The 18,155-nt window shown below is 41.4% G+C and overlaps 1 protein-coding gene across 1 annotated transcript; it reads right to left on the reverse strand.

Annotated features, from left to right (window-relative positions):
* Positions 1-214: 214 nt before the first annotated feature.
* On the reverse strand, positions 215-15,790 carry LOC104520104 (ankyrin repeat and KH domain-containing protein 1; the record flags this gene model as incomplete). The annotated part of the gene is made up of 14 exons (XM_029085627.1): positions 215-361; positions 1,652-1,729; positions 2,175-2,628; positions 2,982-3,039; positions 3,133-3,156; positions 4,246-4,362; positions 4,658-4,753; positions 5,648-5,810; positions 6,495-6,670; positions 7,881-8,094; positions 8,886-9,028; positions 14,421-14,566; positions 15,379-15,490; positions 15,645-15,790. Coding segments are annotated over 14 exons (2,074 nt in total), but the record flags the coding sequence as incomplete, so codon positions are not given.
* Between the last annotated feature and the right edge of the window lie 2,365 nt (positions 15,791-18,155).

Here is an 18,155-nt window from a genome sequence, read left to right on the forward strand (position 1 = left end):
CACGTCACATTGATGTTAAGTTAGCAAGGAGTTACTACAAATCAGGACTGCAATTTGTTTTCACAGCACTGCAAGAGTAAGGGGGGTAGATTTTGTTATAAAGTAGTTATACAATTAAGTAAGAAATAAGCTTGCTGGACATTCTGTATTTGAGAAAAATTTACAAGCTAAAAAACTCACAGACAGATTTAAAACATAGAATTAAAGTCTTTACCTTCTAACCACTTCTTTCCAGCCTTCTTCTCTTTTCTGACCTCTTTTTGGACTAGTCAGATTCAGCTTTACATTTGGAGAGGACAGAGGCAGGGATACAGGCTTATAAGTAGTTGACAGAGAATTTGAAGGACCTTCACCATCAAGTCTGGGAATAGAAATTTGTCAATTACAAATTACAAATTACAAAATAAAATGACAGCATTACAGTATACATTTCTTCAGCTAGCAGCTTAGAACTACTAGCATGAACTGTTTTCTTTCTTATTTCCTACCTGCAACAACCATTGTGTGACTTCACAGGTAGTTTTCTACCTTTTACTCCACAGTCTATAACCTTCCTCCAAAGAGTGGAGTGCTAAACTGAATGAAGTAATACCAGAAGCACTAAGGACATCAGATTAAAATAGTTTATAATAGGCAGTACACAGCCACTTAGGCACATCCAATTACGTGTCTATACTGTGTTCTCCTTTTTGAATAGCTTTTAAAGAAAAGGTATTTCGGTAATAATGTCACTTTCTTACTAAGTCTGAGTTTAAGTTTCAATTACAATAGCCTTGTTATTGGCATGTCTATGACTAAAGAGAAGAGGAATTCAGGAAAAACAAGTTTAGAAATTATTTTCAGATAAAAGTCTGCCTAGTGCAAGAGCCAACGGGCACCTGCAGAAGTTAATCAAATGTACTAGTCCCATTTTGATATTTATATACTGCCATGTTTCTTAGGTGTACTTTATCTAACAGAAGCACTGCTTCCAACAAAGAAGTATGCATTTAGTTGCATACTGCTGCGGTGAACTGCACTGGATTCCAAGGCTTTCGTAGGAGACCTTGGATGAAAGGTCCAAGACAGAAACAACTTATGTTCATTAAACAGAATGTAGAGAAAATCCAATTTCTAAAATTCCTAAGGGTAATCCAAAACACACACACACTGCAACCACAAGGGCTGACAAATCCACTCATTCTGCTCCTAACTTTAATCTGGGAAAAAAAAAAAAGAAAAAAGAAAATCCTGACTCTCTTTCCATTCCCAGACAAGTGCCTCAATCACTTTTGAGGCACAATCACACAGAGTTTTGGCCACAGCCCTCTCGCTTGCTGCCCTTTTTGAACCCATGAAGTTTGCATTCTTATGGAAGCTGGGTTCTCAGTCAGCCATGTGTTGTGTAGATCAATCCCATACCCTCTCCCCTCCCTTAATGCAGGAAAAGAAAAGGAAAAAGAAAACTATAGAGGATCAGACTCATACTACTTACACATAAAAATAAGCAAAGATTACTAATTCAGATAGGATCTAAGCTTTTTGATTCAGATCAATGACCTATTCAGAACCTGGTGTTGTAGAAGTTATTAGCTGACTTCCTGGCAACTGAATGATCTTCCAAACCATTCATATGGCCCTTGTACATTCACCAAGTTCTTTTGACTCTCACCTCTGGCTTGACAAGGTTAAATCAAACTGGCCATCAACCTGGCAGTTGAAGTGCTCAGAGTCATCAGCTTCTTCCCTCCTTAAAACAAAGAGATTGCAATTCAAATCAGTTAATGATGAAACCATAAAACAATTAGAAGATAATGAAACCACTTCTCTAAATAGATTATAAGTAAAGCTGGCACTTCCTTTTTAAATTCACAGCATACTCACTTTAAAATCTATTCTTATAAAGTTGGCAATGCAATATGGATGCTTAAATAGCTCAGAAAGAAAACTGGCTGTTTTGCTAAAGTAGTATTAAAAACTAGCCAAGCAATGCCAAAAAAATCTTACCTTTACCACTTTAAAGACGTTGCGTTCAACAAACTTGACAGTATTATTTAATAGCTACACAAGTGAGCAAACTCATCTCTCAAGACTTTGGGAATGTACCAGCTGGTGTAAAGCTTAAGCTACAGAAAGTTTACACTGGAAGAGGTAAAAACCTGTGAAACAATAGGGAAGCAACACAGCAGCCTCACCTTGTTGGTGTTTTTGAAGCTGAGGCACTACTTTTTTCTTCCTGAGAGGGGATAAGCAATGAGGCATAGCGCCGATCAGAGGAATTGGTATCCATTGTGAAGTTCAACTCTTGGCTTTTACCTCCACTGCTACTTTCGCTATTGCAATCTGTGCTATCCAAGTTATCAGAATCACTATTTCCACTTGCACCACCACCTCTTGGCTCTCCATTTATTTTATTTTTATCTGCTTTTTGCTGTGCTAGAGATATATGCTGATCTGGCAAAATTATCTGCATATTCTGAGGAGTCTCTTTTGTTTTATTTTTCTTATTTTTTCTATTTGTGCTGGGGGTAGTCACCACATTAGCTCTCTTCTTCCCAAAGGCATTTGTGAAAGTAGTTGAAGTCGCAGAAATTCCAATTGTAGTTGTGGTAGTTGCACTAGGAGGCTCTATAGGAACTTCTTGCTCCACTGAAAGAAAAACAGTTGATACACAATCAAAACCCAAAAAACAGAAACCAGTGCCCTCACTGAAGACACTGCAGCCAAAGTTATGCTCCTGGCTGAGCTGTCAGATTATTCGCCTCGCATTCAGCTGTAAACCCTACAAGAGTGAAAGACTTTGGAGAACAAAGGAGGGGAAAAATGTGAACAAAGGAGTCTTGCCAGGAACACTGACTGCAGGGGGAAGAAGCAGGGCAGAAACTATGTAACAGTGTCACAGTACCAGAGAAGCCAGCTTTCAAACAGATGCCCTGACCTAAATGGTTAAAAAAAAAGCACCCCCACAAATACCTTGCTCATAAGAAACACCTGTTCTTTACCTTCATCATCATTTTCTTCTTCATCATCATCTTCTTGCAGTTCCAGAGTTTCTTTAGGCTTGTTTTCTTCATCTTCTTCTTGTTTTCTCTTTTGTTCCTCTTTCTTCTTCTTTCTCTTTTCCTTTCTTTTCTCCCTTTTAGCTGCAAGAGCTTGTTTTCTGCTCTCCTCTCTTGACTATGTAGGAGAAAAGGATCCATATTTAAACATTTTCACACAGACTAAATTATACTTATAATTTATAAATAATATATACTTATAAATAAATATAAATTAGAAATCTGGGTGGAGGGAGAAAGGAGAGAGCAAGATGAACTACTACTTTGTCACGTAGTGAATCATTACACAAAAACTGGGCAGACCTTACGGAACACCAGGATTAGATGGTCTCAAAATCTCTAAGGAATGACACAAAATAACAATCAAAACAGAGGTATTACAAAAATACAATTTTACCAGAAAACCAGCAAAATCTCTCATCATCTCAGTCTTTTCTCAAGAAACATTTAATAACCTCATTAATATTTTTGCAGCAACATTCACATTTTTGATTTAAAAAGATCTACCAGAGTATTTGACAGAAAAAGCTGCTATCATTTTAACCACTTTTTAAAATATATGGAATCAGAGAAGTTAACCACGCTATACTGTAGCTTTGCACAGCAGGTGTTTAACAAGTCAGCAACTTGGAAAATTCAATAAACTAATATTGAACTTGTTTGTCAGATTGTAAGAACCTCCATTAAGAGAGCCCATTAAGACTGCTTAAAAAGTGTCTGCATCACTCTGGGACACTTCACAATATTCTCTGTGAGGGATAAGTTGATTTTCCCCACTATCTGCTCAATTCCAGAGAGCTCATCAGGCAGCTTGTAGGTTCTCCTTTGTAACACTGAGTAGAAGTGCATGAAATGCTTACAGACTACATCTTACACAACATATAGCATGTATGACACCACAGAGACTGGAAGACCTCCTTTATTCACATGTCCTCTGCACTAAAGTAATGCACAAGACCTGCTACCTAAGGGAACTATTGCCAAGTCCAAACTCTCCTAAAAATGCCAATGGCATGGTTGGAGCAGAAGTCAGTTCTAATTTGCCACCTTCAGTATACGCTTCACTTTTTGTATATTAGAGGAAGGAAAGCACATACAGTCACAGCATGAAGAACTACTGTCCCAAGAAGCACCAACAGGAAATGCAACCTACAAATTAATACATAGTTCAAACAATTATGCTACACAACAGCAATTCTCTACTCACTTTTTCCAGGTCTAGCTCCTTCAGCAATATAGTTGCATTCTTATTTGCTTCTGCAGCCTGCTGGTCTTTAGCTTTCACAATTGTCTCCACGCACTGGTGACACTTTTTCAACAGGTCCTGGAATGCAAACTTGTCTTACTACCTCCATAATAAACTAAAATGAAGGAGTGAGGCTTGCTCTACAAACATGAGATTAGCTTCCCTGTATTCATAAACAGACAAACTGTTTTAACAGAACAAGACCTAAACATGGATTTAGTTTTTAAAGTTCTGTATTAAAAAGGAGATATGCACAAACTTCTGAATCAAACATCAGCAACCACGTACATTCAGTTTTTGAACACTTAAGAATTTCTCATGTATATTTTCCCTGAAAATAAGGGACAGCGTCTTTTCCCAAAGTTAAACTCACCTTGTCAGTTATCGTCGCTATGTATCGCATGCATTCAATGTCTGAAGGAAACTGGTTAACTTCTTTCACCAGGAACTGAACTACTTTCACATGCCCCTGTAAGAGCAAAGAAAATTCTAATCTCTTGTATACCATTATCAGCGTTCATAATCAAAATACAAGCTTGATATCCAATGCAAAAGACTAACAATAAGCAAGAACATTTCTGGTAGGCTGCTGTTTAGGAAGAAAGGTAGTTACTACTGTTTATCCCCTGTTGACAGCATGCCTGCTGTTCTCCATCGTGGTGGCACAGACAAACTCTCCCACATTTCTTATTTTCAAGTACAAGGACCAAGTCCAAGGAAGGGACAGCAGTGGCATGCTCACTATTGCTGTTTGTCAAAAAAGCTGTATACTTATTTGATATTTTGTTAAAGGCAAAGCAGCGTTAGTTAATAAATTCCTCTGCTATAGCTATGCTCCTTGCATCCAACAACACAAGTGATTAAACCATCACAAAGCAATGTTCTTCCTGTCAAGAAGAAAACACAGTGACAAAAGAGCCTATGATCCAAAATATCCCACTGAATGACAAATTAGGAACAGAACAGAAGCACAAAGGAATCAGGACAGCTTATTACAGACCAATCTTTTGTTCTTCTTAAAAGCAGGACTGAAATAAGCAATATAATCTGCAGAAATTTAGAGGGCACTGTGGTAATCTCAAGACAGTGAAATCTCAAACAGTGAAAGTTTTTGGACAGTGTGTAACTGGAAATAATAAAGTTAACATGGTTTAAGGAACAAAGTTTTTTACCTGTCAAAAACTGTATCTGTGTGAACTACACAGAATATGATTTCTTTAAAGTAGGCATTTTATCAAAATAGTAATTTTCCTGTATTATATTTGATTCTTTGAAAACCAAGCATTCAAGACTTAAGACCAAATGAGAAACTTCAATTTGAAAACATTTAGCATTGAAACATAAAATCAAGTTGGTCTCCTACCTTGCGAAACGCTGACATAAGAGGTGTAATTTTCCGATTATCTGCAGCATCCACATCTGCTCCTGCTTGCACAAGCAACTGAACCACATCATAGTGACCACCATTAGCTGCCAACCACAGAGGTGTGTTTCCTTTCTTGTTACGAACATCAATATGTGCTCCTCTAAAAAAGTACAAGTGTAATCGAGTGAAACAGGGTACGAGTACAGGTGGAAGTCAGGGAGTAAGACAACGAAAAATCAGAGTATAATTTGATATATAACTTTAATAACTGAAATCCAGTGGCTAGAGAAATTCTGTCCCTGAAATCTGCTGTTTAAGTCACAATGTAGTGACACAGGAATTATTTAAAATTCCCGTACAGAAATGAACACTCACCTCATGCAAGCCTACTGCACCACACCTATGCAACTAGCAACCACGTGTCCTTTAAATTATCATTAAGGTGGTGATTACCCACAGGACGAAGAAGCCCCCTGAGATTTTAGCAGTTCGTAGGGTTACGCTTGAAGAGCTCAAGAGCTACTTCCAGCCTTTGCCCCTCAAGTGACAGTGAGGAGATGCTCATGTGGGAACTGCTGGATTAATACACAGACAACAGAGTTGCCAAGCCAGACACCATTTGCTCACCTCTGGTCCCAGCTGCCCGCTTAGCTTAATTAACACTGGAGCAGCAGGATACTCCAGGATTACCCTGGAGAGTAGAGAACAGATACAACATCCTACTTCCAAAGTTTCCCATTCCCTTTCCTCTCAGACGCACGAGGCAATGTAAGCAAGGGCACCCTTGCTACAGAGGAACACAGTTACAGAACAAACGTGCCACTAGAGAGAAGAAATAATTTACCGATTAATCAGGAGCTCACAAAACTTGTAGTGACCCTTATCTGCTGCAATTGTTAAAGCTGTATCTCTTGAGGAAGGCACAGGTGGAGCATTAACATCTGCTCCTTTATCAAGGAGAACCCTTCCAACCTCTGCATATCCTCCTGAAGCTGCTTCCATCAGAGGTGTAAGCCCAGTCTGTGCAAAGAGAATGAGTTACACAGCCTGAAAATATACTTTGGATAAGACATAAATGATTTCTACGGAAGGAAATTAGATTTTTTATTTAGCTGCCTGTATTTAGTTTAGGAGCCTAACTTCAAGCAGTCTCTCAAAAAAACCCCCCAAAACAACAATTAAAACAAAACAAAAAAACCCCACGAAACCAAAACAAAACCCCACAAATGCTCTTGGGCTTTGATTTATACAAACCCAGGCAAACTGTTGACTAAGTACCACCAGATACCTGTCTCAACAGCAAAAGCAAAGTTTACAACAGGATCTCTAAAACAGAGGTTAGAACAGATCCAAATGAAGACGCAAGTGTTTCTATGAAAATGCTCAGAAACTGGCTTTATAGCTTTTCTCTAGCCTCCCTTAGTGCTGAGACTGATCTGGGCCCAACTTAGTTGCCAGGCTAGACTGTTAAATAAACTAATACCAGCTGCTAACACGCCCAACTGACCATTTGAGAGCTGGCTTTTATCCATATCCCCTTTTCTCCAGCCACAGTCATTCCAGAAGCAGGCAGGGTAGACAGACACAACAATTATTTCAGCAGCCTTAGGAGTTACCAAAAATTCCTTTGTGCTGGGAAAATCAGTCTGGCTGTCTACACAAGCTTTAAGCTTGCTTTATGGCAGGAGACACAAAGCTGTCCCAGAGTACCAAAGGATGGGACCTGTGGAGCATTTCAGAGGCACAGAAAGTCACAGTACTGAAGCCACAGGTTCCACAGCAACGTAAAAGCTTTATAAAGTTTGACTGCACTACTTCTGTTGTAGACAAGAAATCTGTTCTGTATGAGAATCGCTATAAGCAACACTATTCTCTTCCTGCCTAGACTTCACTCATATGCAAAAATATGTAACTTATCTATTCTGTTAATGAGTATCACATCAAGTGTAAACCTGAGAAGTTTCTCAGTACTACAGAACAAGAGTCAATCTAAGTGTCATTATGAACTCAGAAGGACGAGTCAGCTCTTCCCTAATGCAAAAAAGTCATAATCATTGATGCTTTTATTTAAAAAACAAACACACACCTTATTTCAGAACATTTAATAAGTCCTCTGACTTAATAAAGCTCAGAGAGGCTCAAAGTAACAGGAAAATTTGAAGAAACTTGACAACTCAGAAAAATTACCTGTTAGAAGCAAGTCGTAAGGAAAGGCGATACACATACGTACCTTTGCCCTGTGCTCGACATTGGCCTTCCTGTCCAAAAGCAGACTGACCACCTCTGCTCGGCCTTGGAAACAGGCCAAGGTGAGAGCTGTATTCCGGTTGGTCTCAATCTGAGCATTAATATCAGAACCCATATCAAGCAATAGTTTCACGGCAGGTACATGGCCATTCATAGCAGCCAGCATCAGAGGAGAAATACCTAGCTTACTCCCAGTCCTAAAGGGAAAGAAACAAACTGCAGTTCCCAGAACCAGAGGAAAGCTCTGGGAATTGTAAGTATATCTAAGAGGAACAAAATGTTTTGTTGTAAGCCAAAAAGGAACATATAATATACACAAATATAGACACTGACCTAAAATACTAGCATTTTTTATTTGATCAGGAGAAACCATCAGAGTATCTACATGCAATAGACAACTGCAATTTATAAACAAGGAAAATAAATTTCACCTTTTAGACGTTCAGATGGCTGAAGCACACATAAGTCAAACTACATACACTAAAAATCAAGGGTGCATCTGATTCATTCAGAAAAACATGCTTCTAGCACAGGTGCAGTTTTAATTTCTCTAGTGATAGCATAAATGTAAGTTTTCTTAAAATTAATAAAGAGGAGGCTTAAGAGACACAGCTGTGTAAATCTGTTCCTCTTACTGAAAAAGATCTCTTCAAACACACACATAGAGCTGTCCCGAGGCCTCTGGCTGGTTCCTTTACCTGGTTCTATAGAAAACAGTTTGACTTCTAGAATGGTGGAAAAGGGAAAGGGAAGGAATAGGTTTGCAAATCATAATAACCTCTTAAAATTTAGGTATAATGGAGATGAAGTTTGTGATAACGAAAGGCAACTTAAAAGCACTACAATAATGTGAACATTAAGGATAATATCCGTGTAGAAAGGTTGCAAGAAGGTCTGAAAGCACTGGAGATTCCAGCCCGTGCCTCAGTACTTAGCCAACAACGGAGTGTCTGTGCTATACTGCGCTTCATCCATCGCACATAGTTACCTTGAATTAATTTCTGCCCCAGCATTGAGAAGAATCTTGATGATATTAACATAGCCACCAGACGCAGCAAGGCTTAATGGCGTATAATCAGACACATTCCTATGTTCTTTATTTGCTCCCCGGGCCAAGAGCAAATCAACAACCTGAAAAGACAGCACGCATATTAAAATTTTGTGACCTTTGCTATCCAGGACTGAAAGGATGTTATCACATTCAAACCTTCCAGTATGCTACCATTTTCCATTGTCAATAGATAAAATTCTACAGGAAATCCTCTATCCTCTTTTGCTTTACTTTTACATATGTGCTGTACAGACTTAGTAACTGTACAGACTTAGTAACACCAGCTCATCTGTGTGGGTTAGAGCAGTGCAGCACTTGTCTTCCAGAAAGATTATTTTTACCTAATCTAAAATGCAAGGCTTTAAAGTGAAGCTCCTTCTGTTTGCAAACAAGGGATCTATCCCACTCCCATAACGTCTCACACTGTTTGAGCTTCTCTTTCAGAAACTCCCACAACTTAAATTCAAATGACACTTGAGTCAAGTTTGACCATCTGTATTATATGGTCTTTCCAACAAAACACATAGTAAAAACCAGATCAACTGATGTTAATGGAACAAGCACAAGGAAGGTCTTCTCTCCGCTATGAGAATCTGCTTAAGAGAAACCTAAGGGGGAAAATTTAAAACATTTCTGGTGGTGTACTGCACTTTACTGGGCCTCATTTTACTAGTAACATAGGCTAGGTGATTTTCAAATAAGCCAGAAAAAAGGCTGCCTCACAAGCTGCTAAACCAGAAAGATTTAAGGGGTAGATTCTGACATAAGGAAAAAAAAAAAATAGAGGAAGAACCAAAGACTTAAGTAGTTCAATAAGTAATGCTGTCATAGGCCACACCGATCTCTCCTTTTATTTGTGAGCAGCACTTCTACTGTTAAAGAGCTGCAATTCAAAAGTCAAAGTGGAAACTTTCCAATTTGGGCCAACTGTTTTAATCCTTACAAGTTCTAAAACTTACCACTCCCGTATCTGGTACAGAGCCCTTTGCCACCTCTATGTCATCTTCTAAGCTTTTATGTGCATGACTGTCCTGGTTTTGCTAGGATAGAGTTAATTTTCTTCTTAAAGTAGGAAGGATTTAACAAATCTTATTTGAACAAAAGGGGGAAAAAAAAAGCTGAGAGAAAACTGGAACATCCTTTGGAGACGAGTATAACGTGCCCTGCATTGCATCTGCACTTAACAGCCCAGCACATCACCACTAAAACCAGGTACTGCCAACACAAAATTCTAGCTCCTGTCCTTGTGCGCCTGCACTGGTCGTTTTAGTTTTGAGAGAGGGAAGGATGCACAAGGGAAGTGTTCAGTGAATAAAGTAATTTGTTAAACACCTCTGCCTCCCTCACAAAAGTACTTATCTTGCCAGGGTACATTGAGAGAAGAATGACCACAAGCTGTAACAGCCATTAGCTAACGAAACTGGGACAGCCAAAAGAGAAAAGCATGAATTGCCTTTCCTCTTGGGAAAAGGAAAAGACAAAGTCTTTGCGGGAGCTCAAACCCACTGCAGGCGCATCCTGAGTGGAGCAGGGATCTGCGGAGCCAGGATTTAGGGGGATCTAAAGGAGAGAGACCGCGGCCCACTAGGGGACAACACTGTGATAGAGGCACCTTGGTTTTTGGTGACCGGGAAAAGCAGGGCTCCACCTCAGTCCCCATCCTCCACCATCACCACCAAAACCAGGTTTGAAGCTCTTGCACGCCTTAACACACAGGGCCAGTATCTGCAGGAAGTAACTGCACCGGCACCCTGCAGCAGATACCAAAAAAAGAAACACAGGGTGCTTGCAGTGTGCAACTCCCTGTTAAAAGGCACCAAGGCTGCTGGTCTGACAGGGAGTCTCGAGAGGTCTGCTGCCTCTGGGAGCCACGATCTGGGACAGTGCTGTGAGGGTCCCACAGCATGTCAAAGAAACAGAACACTATCCTCTGTTGATCTTTCATGTGGGCACCAATGACACTACAAGGCAGAAGATGGACAGAATCAAGGGAGATTATAAAGCCCTGGGTAGGCAAGTGAAAAACATTGGTGCCAAAGTTATCACCATTCTGCCTGGTGGAGGAGGGAGGGAAGCCAGAAATAAACGTATAATGCACATAAACTCCTGACTATGTGGCTGGTGTCAGCAACAACCTGCCAGGGTTTTGGTTTTTATGATAATGGAACTTTCTACACAGATTATAATCTATTAGGGAGGGATGGGATCCACCTGTCTAGAAGAGGTGGGGCAATCTTTGGCAGCAAGTTGGCTAGCCTAGTAAGGCAGGCTTTAAACTGAAAAACTGGGAGGTGGGGTCCAAAGCAGCAATGCTCAAGCCACTGCAGTAGACTGGGGAATGGGACAGACCAACTGTCAGAGTAACAAATCTTCCTTAGCTGCCTCCCATGACTGGAGCCAGAAGGTCAGTCATGTCAAGGGTGTGCAGAACGACAGGGGATCTTCTTGCATCCCCCTGGGGACACCTGGACACTCTCCTCACTTCTCGTCTCCTTAAGTGTTTGTATACCAATGCACACAGCATGGGGAGTAAACAGAAAAACTAGAGACCTGTGTGTGGCCACAGGGCCATGACCTCACTGCAATCACAGAGACATGGTGGGACAGCTCACATGACTGGAATGCTGTCATGGATGGTTATATCCTCCTTAGGAGAGATAGGTCAGCAAGATGGATGGTGGAGTTGTCCTTTATGTGAGAGAGCACCTGGAATGTATCCAGTTCCACCTGGAGAGGGATGATGAATGAGTGGAGAGCTTATAGGTGAGAATTAAGGGGCGGACTAACACAGGTGACATTGTTGTGAGTGTTTACTACAGGCCATCTGATAAGGGTGAGGAGGTTGATGAGGCCTTTGCCAGGCAGCTGAAAGCAGCCTCAAGATCGCAGGCTATGGTCCTCATGGGGGAACTTCAATCACCCTGATATTTGCTGGAAAAGAAAAACGGCCAGACACACAGTCTGAGAGGTTCCTGCAATGTGTGGAGGACAACTTATGGTCCTCATGGGGGAACTTCAATCACCCTGATATTTGCTGGAAAAGAAAAACGGCCAGACACACAGTCTGAGAGGTTCCTGCAATGTGTGGAGGACAACTTTCTGACACAGGTGGTGGAAGAGCCAACGAGGAGAGGTGTGGTTCTAGACTGTGTTCTTACTATCTATGAAGGGTTGGTTGGGGATGTGAAGGTTGGGGGCAGCCTGGGTTGCAGCAACCACAAGTTGGTGAAGTTCAGGATCTTGTGTGGAAGATGTAAGCCAGTGAGTAGAGTTGTAACCTTGGACTTCAGGAGAGCCAACTTTAACCTCTTCAAGGACCTACTTGGGAGTATCCCATGGGCTAAAGTGTTGGAAGGTAAGGGGGCCCAAGAGAGTTGGTTAACATTCAAATACCACTTTCTCCAAGCCCAAGACTGGTGCATCCCTAAGAGAAAGAAATCAGGCAAGAGTGGCAGGAAACCTGCGTGGATGAGCAAGGAGCTCATGGAAAATCTCAAAGGGAAGAAGGTCTATGAAATGTGGAAAAGTGGTCTAGCTACTTGGGAGGAATATAGGAATGTGGTCAGGGCCTGCAGGGATGCAACTAGGAAGGCTAAGGCCCACTTGAAGCTGAATCTGACAAAGGAGGTAAAGGACAACAAAACCAGCTTTTTTAGATATGTCAGTAGCAAAAGGAAGACTTAGGGAAAATGTGGGCCCGCTGCTGAATGAGATGGGTGCCCTGGTAACAGGGCACTGAGAATACAGAGATACTGAACACCTTCTTTGCTTCAGTCTTTACGACTAAAACTGATGCTTAGGAATCCCAGATGCTAGAGGGAAGAAAGAGAATCTGGGGAGACAAGACTTCCCCTTAGTCAAGGAAAAACTGATCAGAGACAGCCTAAACAAAATCAATACACACAAATCCATGCGCCCCAATGGGATGCACCCACGAGTGCTGAAGGAGCTGGCGGAATTGATTGATAAACTGCTCTCTATTATCTTTGAGAAGTCTTGGAGAACAGGAGAGGTGCCTGAAGAACGGAGGATAGCCAGTGTCAGTCCAGTCTTCAAAAAGGGCAACTACAGGCCAGACAGCCTCAACTCCATCCCTGGGAAACTGATGGAGCAACTTATTCTTGATACCATCTCTAAGCAACTGGAAGAAAATAAGGTTGTCAGGAGTAGTCAACATGGTTTCACTAAGGGGAAATCATGCCTGACAAATCTGGGAGCCTTCTATGATGTCATCACCAGCTGGGTAGATGAGGGGAAAGCAGTGGATGCTGTCTACCTTGATTTCAGCAAAACTTTTTATACTGTCCCCAACATCCTTGCAGCAAAGCTTAGGAGGTATGGGATAGATGAGTGGATGGTGAGGTGGACTGAGAACTGGCTGACTGGCAGAGCTCAGAGGGTTGCCATCAGCAGCATAGAATCTAGTTGGAGGTTTGTAACTAGTGGTGTTCCGCAGGGGTCGGTACTGGGTCTGGTCTTGTTTAACATCTTCATCAATGACCTTGATGAAGGGCTAGAGTCCACCCTCAGCAAGTTTGCTGATGATACGGAGTTGAGAGGAGTGGCTGACACACCAGAAGGCTGTGCTGCCATTCAGCGAGACCTGGACACACTGGAGAGTTGGGTGGAAAGGAACCTGATGAGGTTCAACAAGAGCAAGTGGAGGGTCCTTCACCTGGGGAGGAATAACTGCAGGCACCAGTACAGGTTAGGGGCTGACCTGCTGGAAAGGAGCTCTGAGGAAAAGGACCTAGGTGTCCTGGTGGGCCAACAGTATCCTGGGGTACATTAAAAAGAGCGTGGCCAGCAGGTTGAGGGAGGTTCTCCTCCCTCTCTACTCTGCCCTGGTGAGGCCACATCTGGAGTACTATGAGGGACAGGGATCTTCTGGAGAGAGTCCAGCAAAGGGCCACAAAGATGATGAGGGGCCTGGAGCATTTCCTGTGTGAGGAAAGGCTGAGAGAGATGGGACTCTTCAGCCTGGAGAAGACTCAGAGGTATCTTATCAATGTCTATAAAGTCCTGAAGTGTGGGGCCCAAATGGATGGGGCCGGGCTTCTTTGGTGGTGCCCAGTGACAGGACAAGGGGCAGTGGGCACAAACTGGAACACTGGAAGTTCCACACAAACTTAAGGAAAAACTTCTTTACTGTGAGGGTGTTGGGGCACTGGAACAGGCTGCCCAGAGAGGTTGTGGAGTCTCCATCTCTGGAGATGTTCAAAACCCACCTGGACACTTTCCTGTGCAACCTGTTGAAGGGAACCTGCTTTGGCAGGGGGATTGGACTGGATGATCTCCTGAGGTCCCTTCCAACCCCTACGATTCTGTGAAATTAGCTACACTTATATATGTTAAAAACCTTCCAGAAAAAGGATGATTTATTATACCATCATCAACAACAACAAAACTGCACAAAAAACCCCCTACCTACAAAAAACAATTCAAACCCACTGAGGCTAGATATGTCTGTACCTCTTGGCGTCCACCGGAGCATGCCAACGAAAGTGGAGTATCCTTTGTGCGCTCAGACTGTGCTTCTATATCCCCACCTTTGTCTAGAAGAATTTCCACCACACCAACATGTCCAGCAGTTGCAGCCAGAATCAAAGGCGTAAAACCTGGTAACAAGAGATCATGTTAAAACCAACCTTGAGAATCTCAAAAGTATTATTAAGGAGCAGAACTGCACAAAAGGGTTAATTCACTTCTATTGATCAGACATATCTTTCGTGGTATAGGCCACAATCTCAGACCCTTTCCTAGCCCTCTTCTGACCCTGACAGATCTAGGCTCTGATTCCAGACAAATATAATTAAAGGCTCTTCAAAAGAAACCTATACACTACTTGCACTAATCAGTTTTGTTTCAGTTCCAACCAGTTCATCTCTTTATGTGGCTTTAAGTCATGGCTTTCCATTTAATTCCTATGTAATAAAGCTCCAGCAAATGAACACATCTGCACTGCGCATGCTGCTTGTTTCCAGTGGTCAATGTGACTTCCAAGGAGCGAGGCATGGTAGTTTTGTTTTCTCAGCTCTAAAAGATTTGAGGTTTTGTTGACTCTTATTGGGAACAGTATGATACACAACCTGACAACTACTTCCCATCAGCTTCATGAGCCATTTACACCCATTAGCCACTCTATCTAGTATGCTAAGGTCTTTCATAGATGGTGAATTGTAAGGACAGAAGTGCTTCACATTTTTCAAGTCTGCTTAAGATACAACTCAGATGCACTTCTTTTCAAAAATACAGATAGAAAGGCATGCAACCTCACTGGCTTTATATGGCCATTATTTCTACATGAAGCGCAAGAATGCAATTCACATTTTTGCAAGCTTTGGCAATATTCTAAAGCAAGGAAACCCAAATCCCAATTTTAAATTTACTGTTTCAAGTTGTAATTCATGGTCATATTGTTTTAGCTTACCCTTCTTGTCTCTGTGTTCAATATTGGCACCACGTGCTATCAGTACAGATACAAGTTCTTCATGACCTCCCGCACATGCAAGGGTCAGAGCAGTGTCATGATTACTTTCAGTCTTCATGGTTGGGAAGAAAGAGAAGCAGACATTCAGAAATTAAAAATATTTTAAGAGAACTTTAATATTTTTAAGACAATACTAGATAATTTTTTTTTTCCTTTCAGAACTTATCAGAAAGTAAATCCACTCAAAACCAACTGCAATTACTCACATGTGCATCGATGTCAACCGAAGGATACATAGGGAGCACCGACTGTGGGGGCACATTGCTTGATACCTGCGGACAAGGCTCAGGCGTAGGGGATTCGGTAGTGTGCGAGGAGCTGGTGGAGCCACTGGGCACTCTGCTATTCACAGCTGAAAAGTAACACCATGTTATTAGTCCACTCGTAGAAATGTCACATTTTATATGAAAAATATTTAGTCCCATAAAACTGCAATGGTCTAATATCAAAACAGTAATGGGGGAAACAAGTGTTCCTAAAAACAAACGAGTTTGTGTCTTGCTCAAAGAAGCTTTACAGCAGTTAAAGAGTGTAAGTATCGCCTCCAAACTGTGTTAAGTTAGAAAATAATTTTATGAATTAGTCTGTGTGTGTTATGAGTAAGAATTATGAGGTTGATTAGTTATCCTTTTCAAATTGTAACCTTCACTGTTAGAGTCCAATCATACGCTCAGTCTCAGCAGCAAATGATTTATCACCAAAACACAAACCTGATGTTCAGAAACAGTCTCATTCTGGAATTCAGAAGTTTTTCACATAAAGGTTAGTGCATACCTAGTCTCCAGCAAAGGTTTTCAAAGCAAGATGACAGACAGCAACTTACACCATTAGTTGTGTCTCAGAGTTAAAACAACCCAGGAAGGGTGGAAGAGAAACAGATAGGAGGGGGCAGTCAACAAAAATAAGAAAGCTGAAAACTGCCTGTGCTCCCTGAAATATATTCCGATTGATCCACAGCCTGTAAAAGATTTCATCCTGAAGATATAGGAGAGCTCAGGGACACAAGAAATGCAACTTTATCTTCTTAAAAAAAAAAAATAAAAATTGATAATTGAGAACCAGATTTTATTCAAATAGTTTTAAATTAAGCTTTACCTCAACAAGCACAGAAATATCCCTGCACACATGTATCGCAGGGTTGAGACCTCTGCTAGCCTTTGTAACCAAATGAGAGTCCGAGGGGAGCCCAAAGGAATGGAAGGCTCAGCCAGGATTGCTTGGCAGGAAGGTCTAACAGACCTCTGCACTAGCTACAAGCACACCTGAACTGTAGTGAGCCATGCTAATATAGCTGCTGGATTTGACAAGTATTGTCACTGCTGGATTGCCAAATTTCTGTCCTGTGCAGCCTCATTAAATGGAATACCTGGTTAGCTTTAATTATTCCAAACCACACAGTATTTTGTAGTATTCCTGGAACAAGCAACTGATGGAAAACACTAACAACTGCAGGGAAGAAATAAGCAGCAGCACTTTGCTTTTGTCCAAGTGTTTCAAGCAGTAAAGGAAGATGAAAGATGAACTCAAACCTGTGTACAACTTAAAGAGACATTCTTGCAAACCTTTCCCAGCTCAACCTTCCTGAACCCATTGACAAATTACACACCAGCAATTACTCAGAAGAAAACAGTGCAGACAGAAAAGTCTTTGAAAAACCCTCAACATCACCACTAATACCACCAGTTCCCCCTAAGGGACTGCCTATGGAACTGCATATGCGTGACAAAGGAAACACTGGAGCAAGTTTAGGTGGGTCACTTCAGTTGGGTGCTGGAAACGTGGCGGGGGGGTTTGTCACTGAAATTTTGGGAGGTGACAGTTTTCAACTGTACTTTTTAAGTAAAGCATTCTCCTTGGTGCATAGGCAAAAACTAGCATTAACTTTTGGCTACCACATTTAAGCAACAAAGTATCATATCTGAATGCAGAGTTAGCTTTTGCTTCACTTTACAACCTTCACGAGCAGACTGGGTTTGTATTAAAAGTTTCAAATATAAGAGCTCCCACAATTCATCTGCTTACTATGGATTACCAGTTATAGCAGCAGATGAGCATTAATTAATGCAATACAATTGTTTTCTTGCTCAGTGCACTCAAGTGCAAGATACTAACTGGATTTCTAAAGACTATTCCTTCCAAAATGCAAGACACCAAATCGCCTTGTTAGGGACTCATATTAAATCAAACTAGTCCTTCCTCATGAAAGACCCCAGCTCAAAGCTTTCAGATCTTGCTACTATAGATATCTCCAAAGACACGCGCATGTGCTGTGCACACAAAGCAGGGCTGCGCAGAGGGATTCCGTTTGAGCCAGTTTAAGGATCTTTAATGTAACATATTTCGTGTTGCTGTTACAGGTTTCACAACTTCTCAGCATTTCACAAGCATGACTGAGAACATCCAAGTACTCCTTGCATACTTCAGATTTTCATCATGTGCTTGAAACATATGAGTGTGTGCTAAGAACTTCATGTGCACAGTAACAATGATGTCAAATGTGAGAGAGAACAACAAAGGCAGTAGAAATGCAGACAAACCCTGTGCTGATACCCCAAACTCTTGTTTAAAATAAAATCTAACAACACATATTTCTACAATGCCCACTGATCAATCATCTCCTCTGTATCTACTGAGTTTACAAAACTGCAGGATTTTTAAGTGTAATTTTCTATTTCCTTAGTGTGGGTGGCAAGCTGGCCCAATGGAGCATCAGTGTA

Source organism: Antrostomus carolinensis, unplaced genomic scaffold (assembly GCF_000700745.2).
Source record: "Antrostomus carolinensis isolate BGI_N321 unplaced genomic scaffold, ASM70074v2 scaffold6436, whole genome shotgun sequence".
NCBI classification, from domain to species: Eukaryota; Metazoa; Chordata; class Aves; order Caprimulgiformes; family Caprimulgidae; genus Antrostomus; species Antrostomus carolinensis.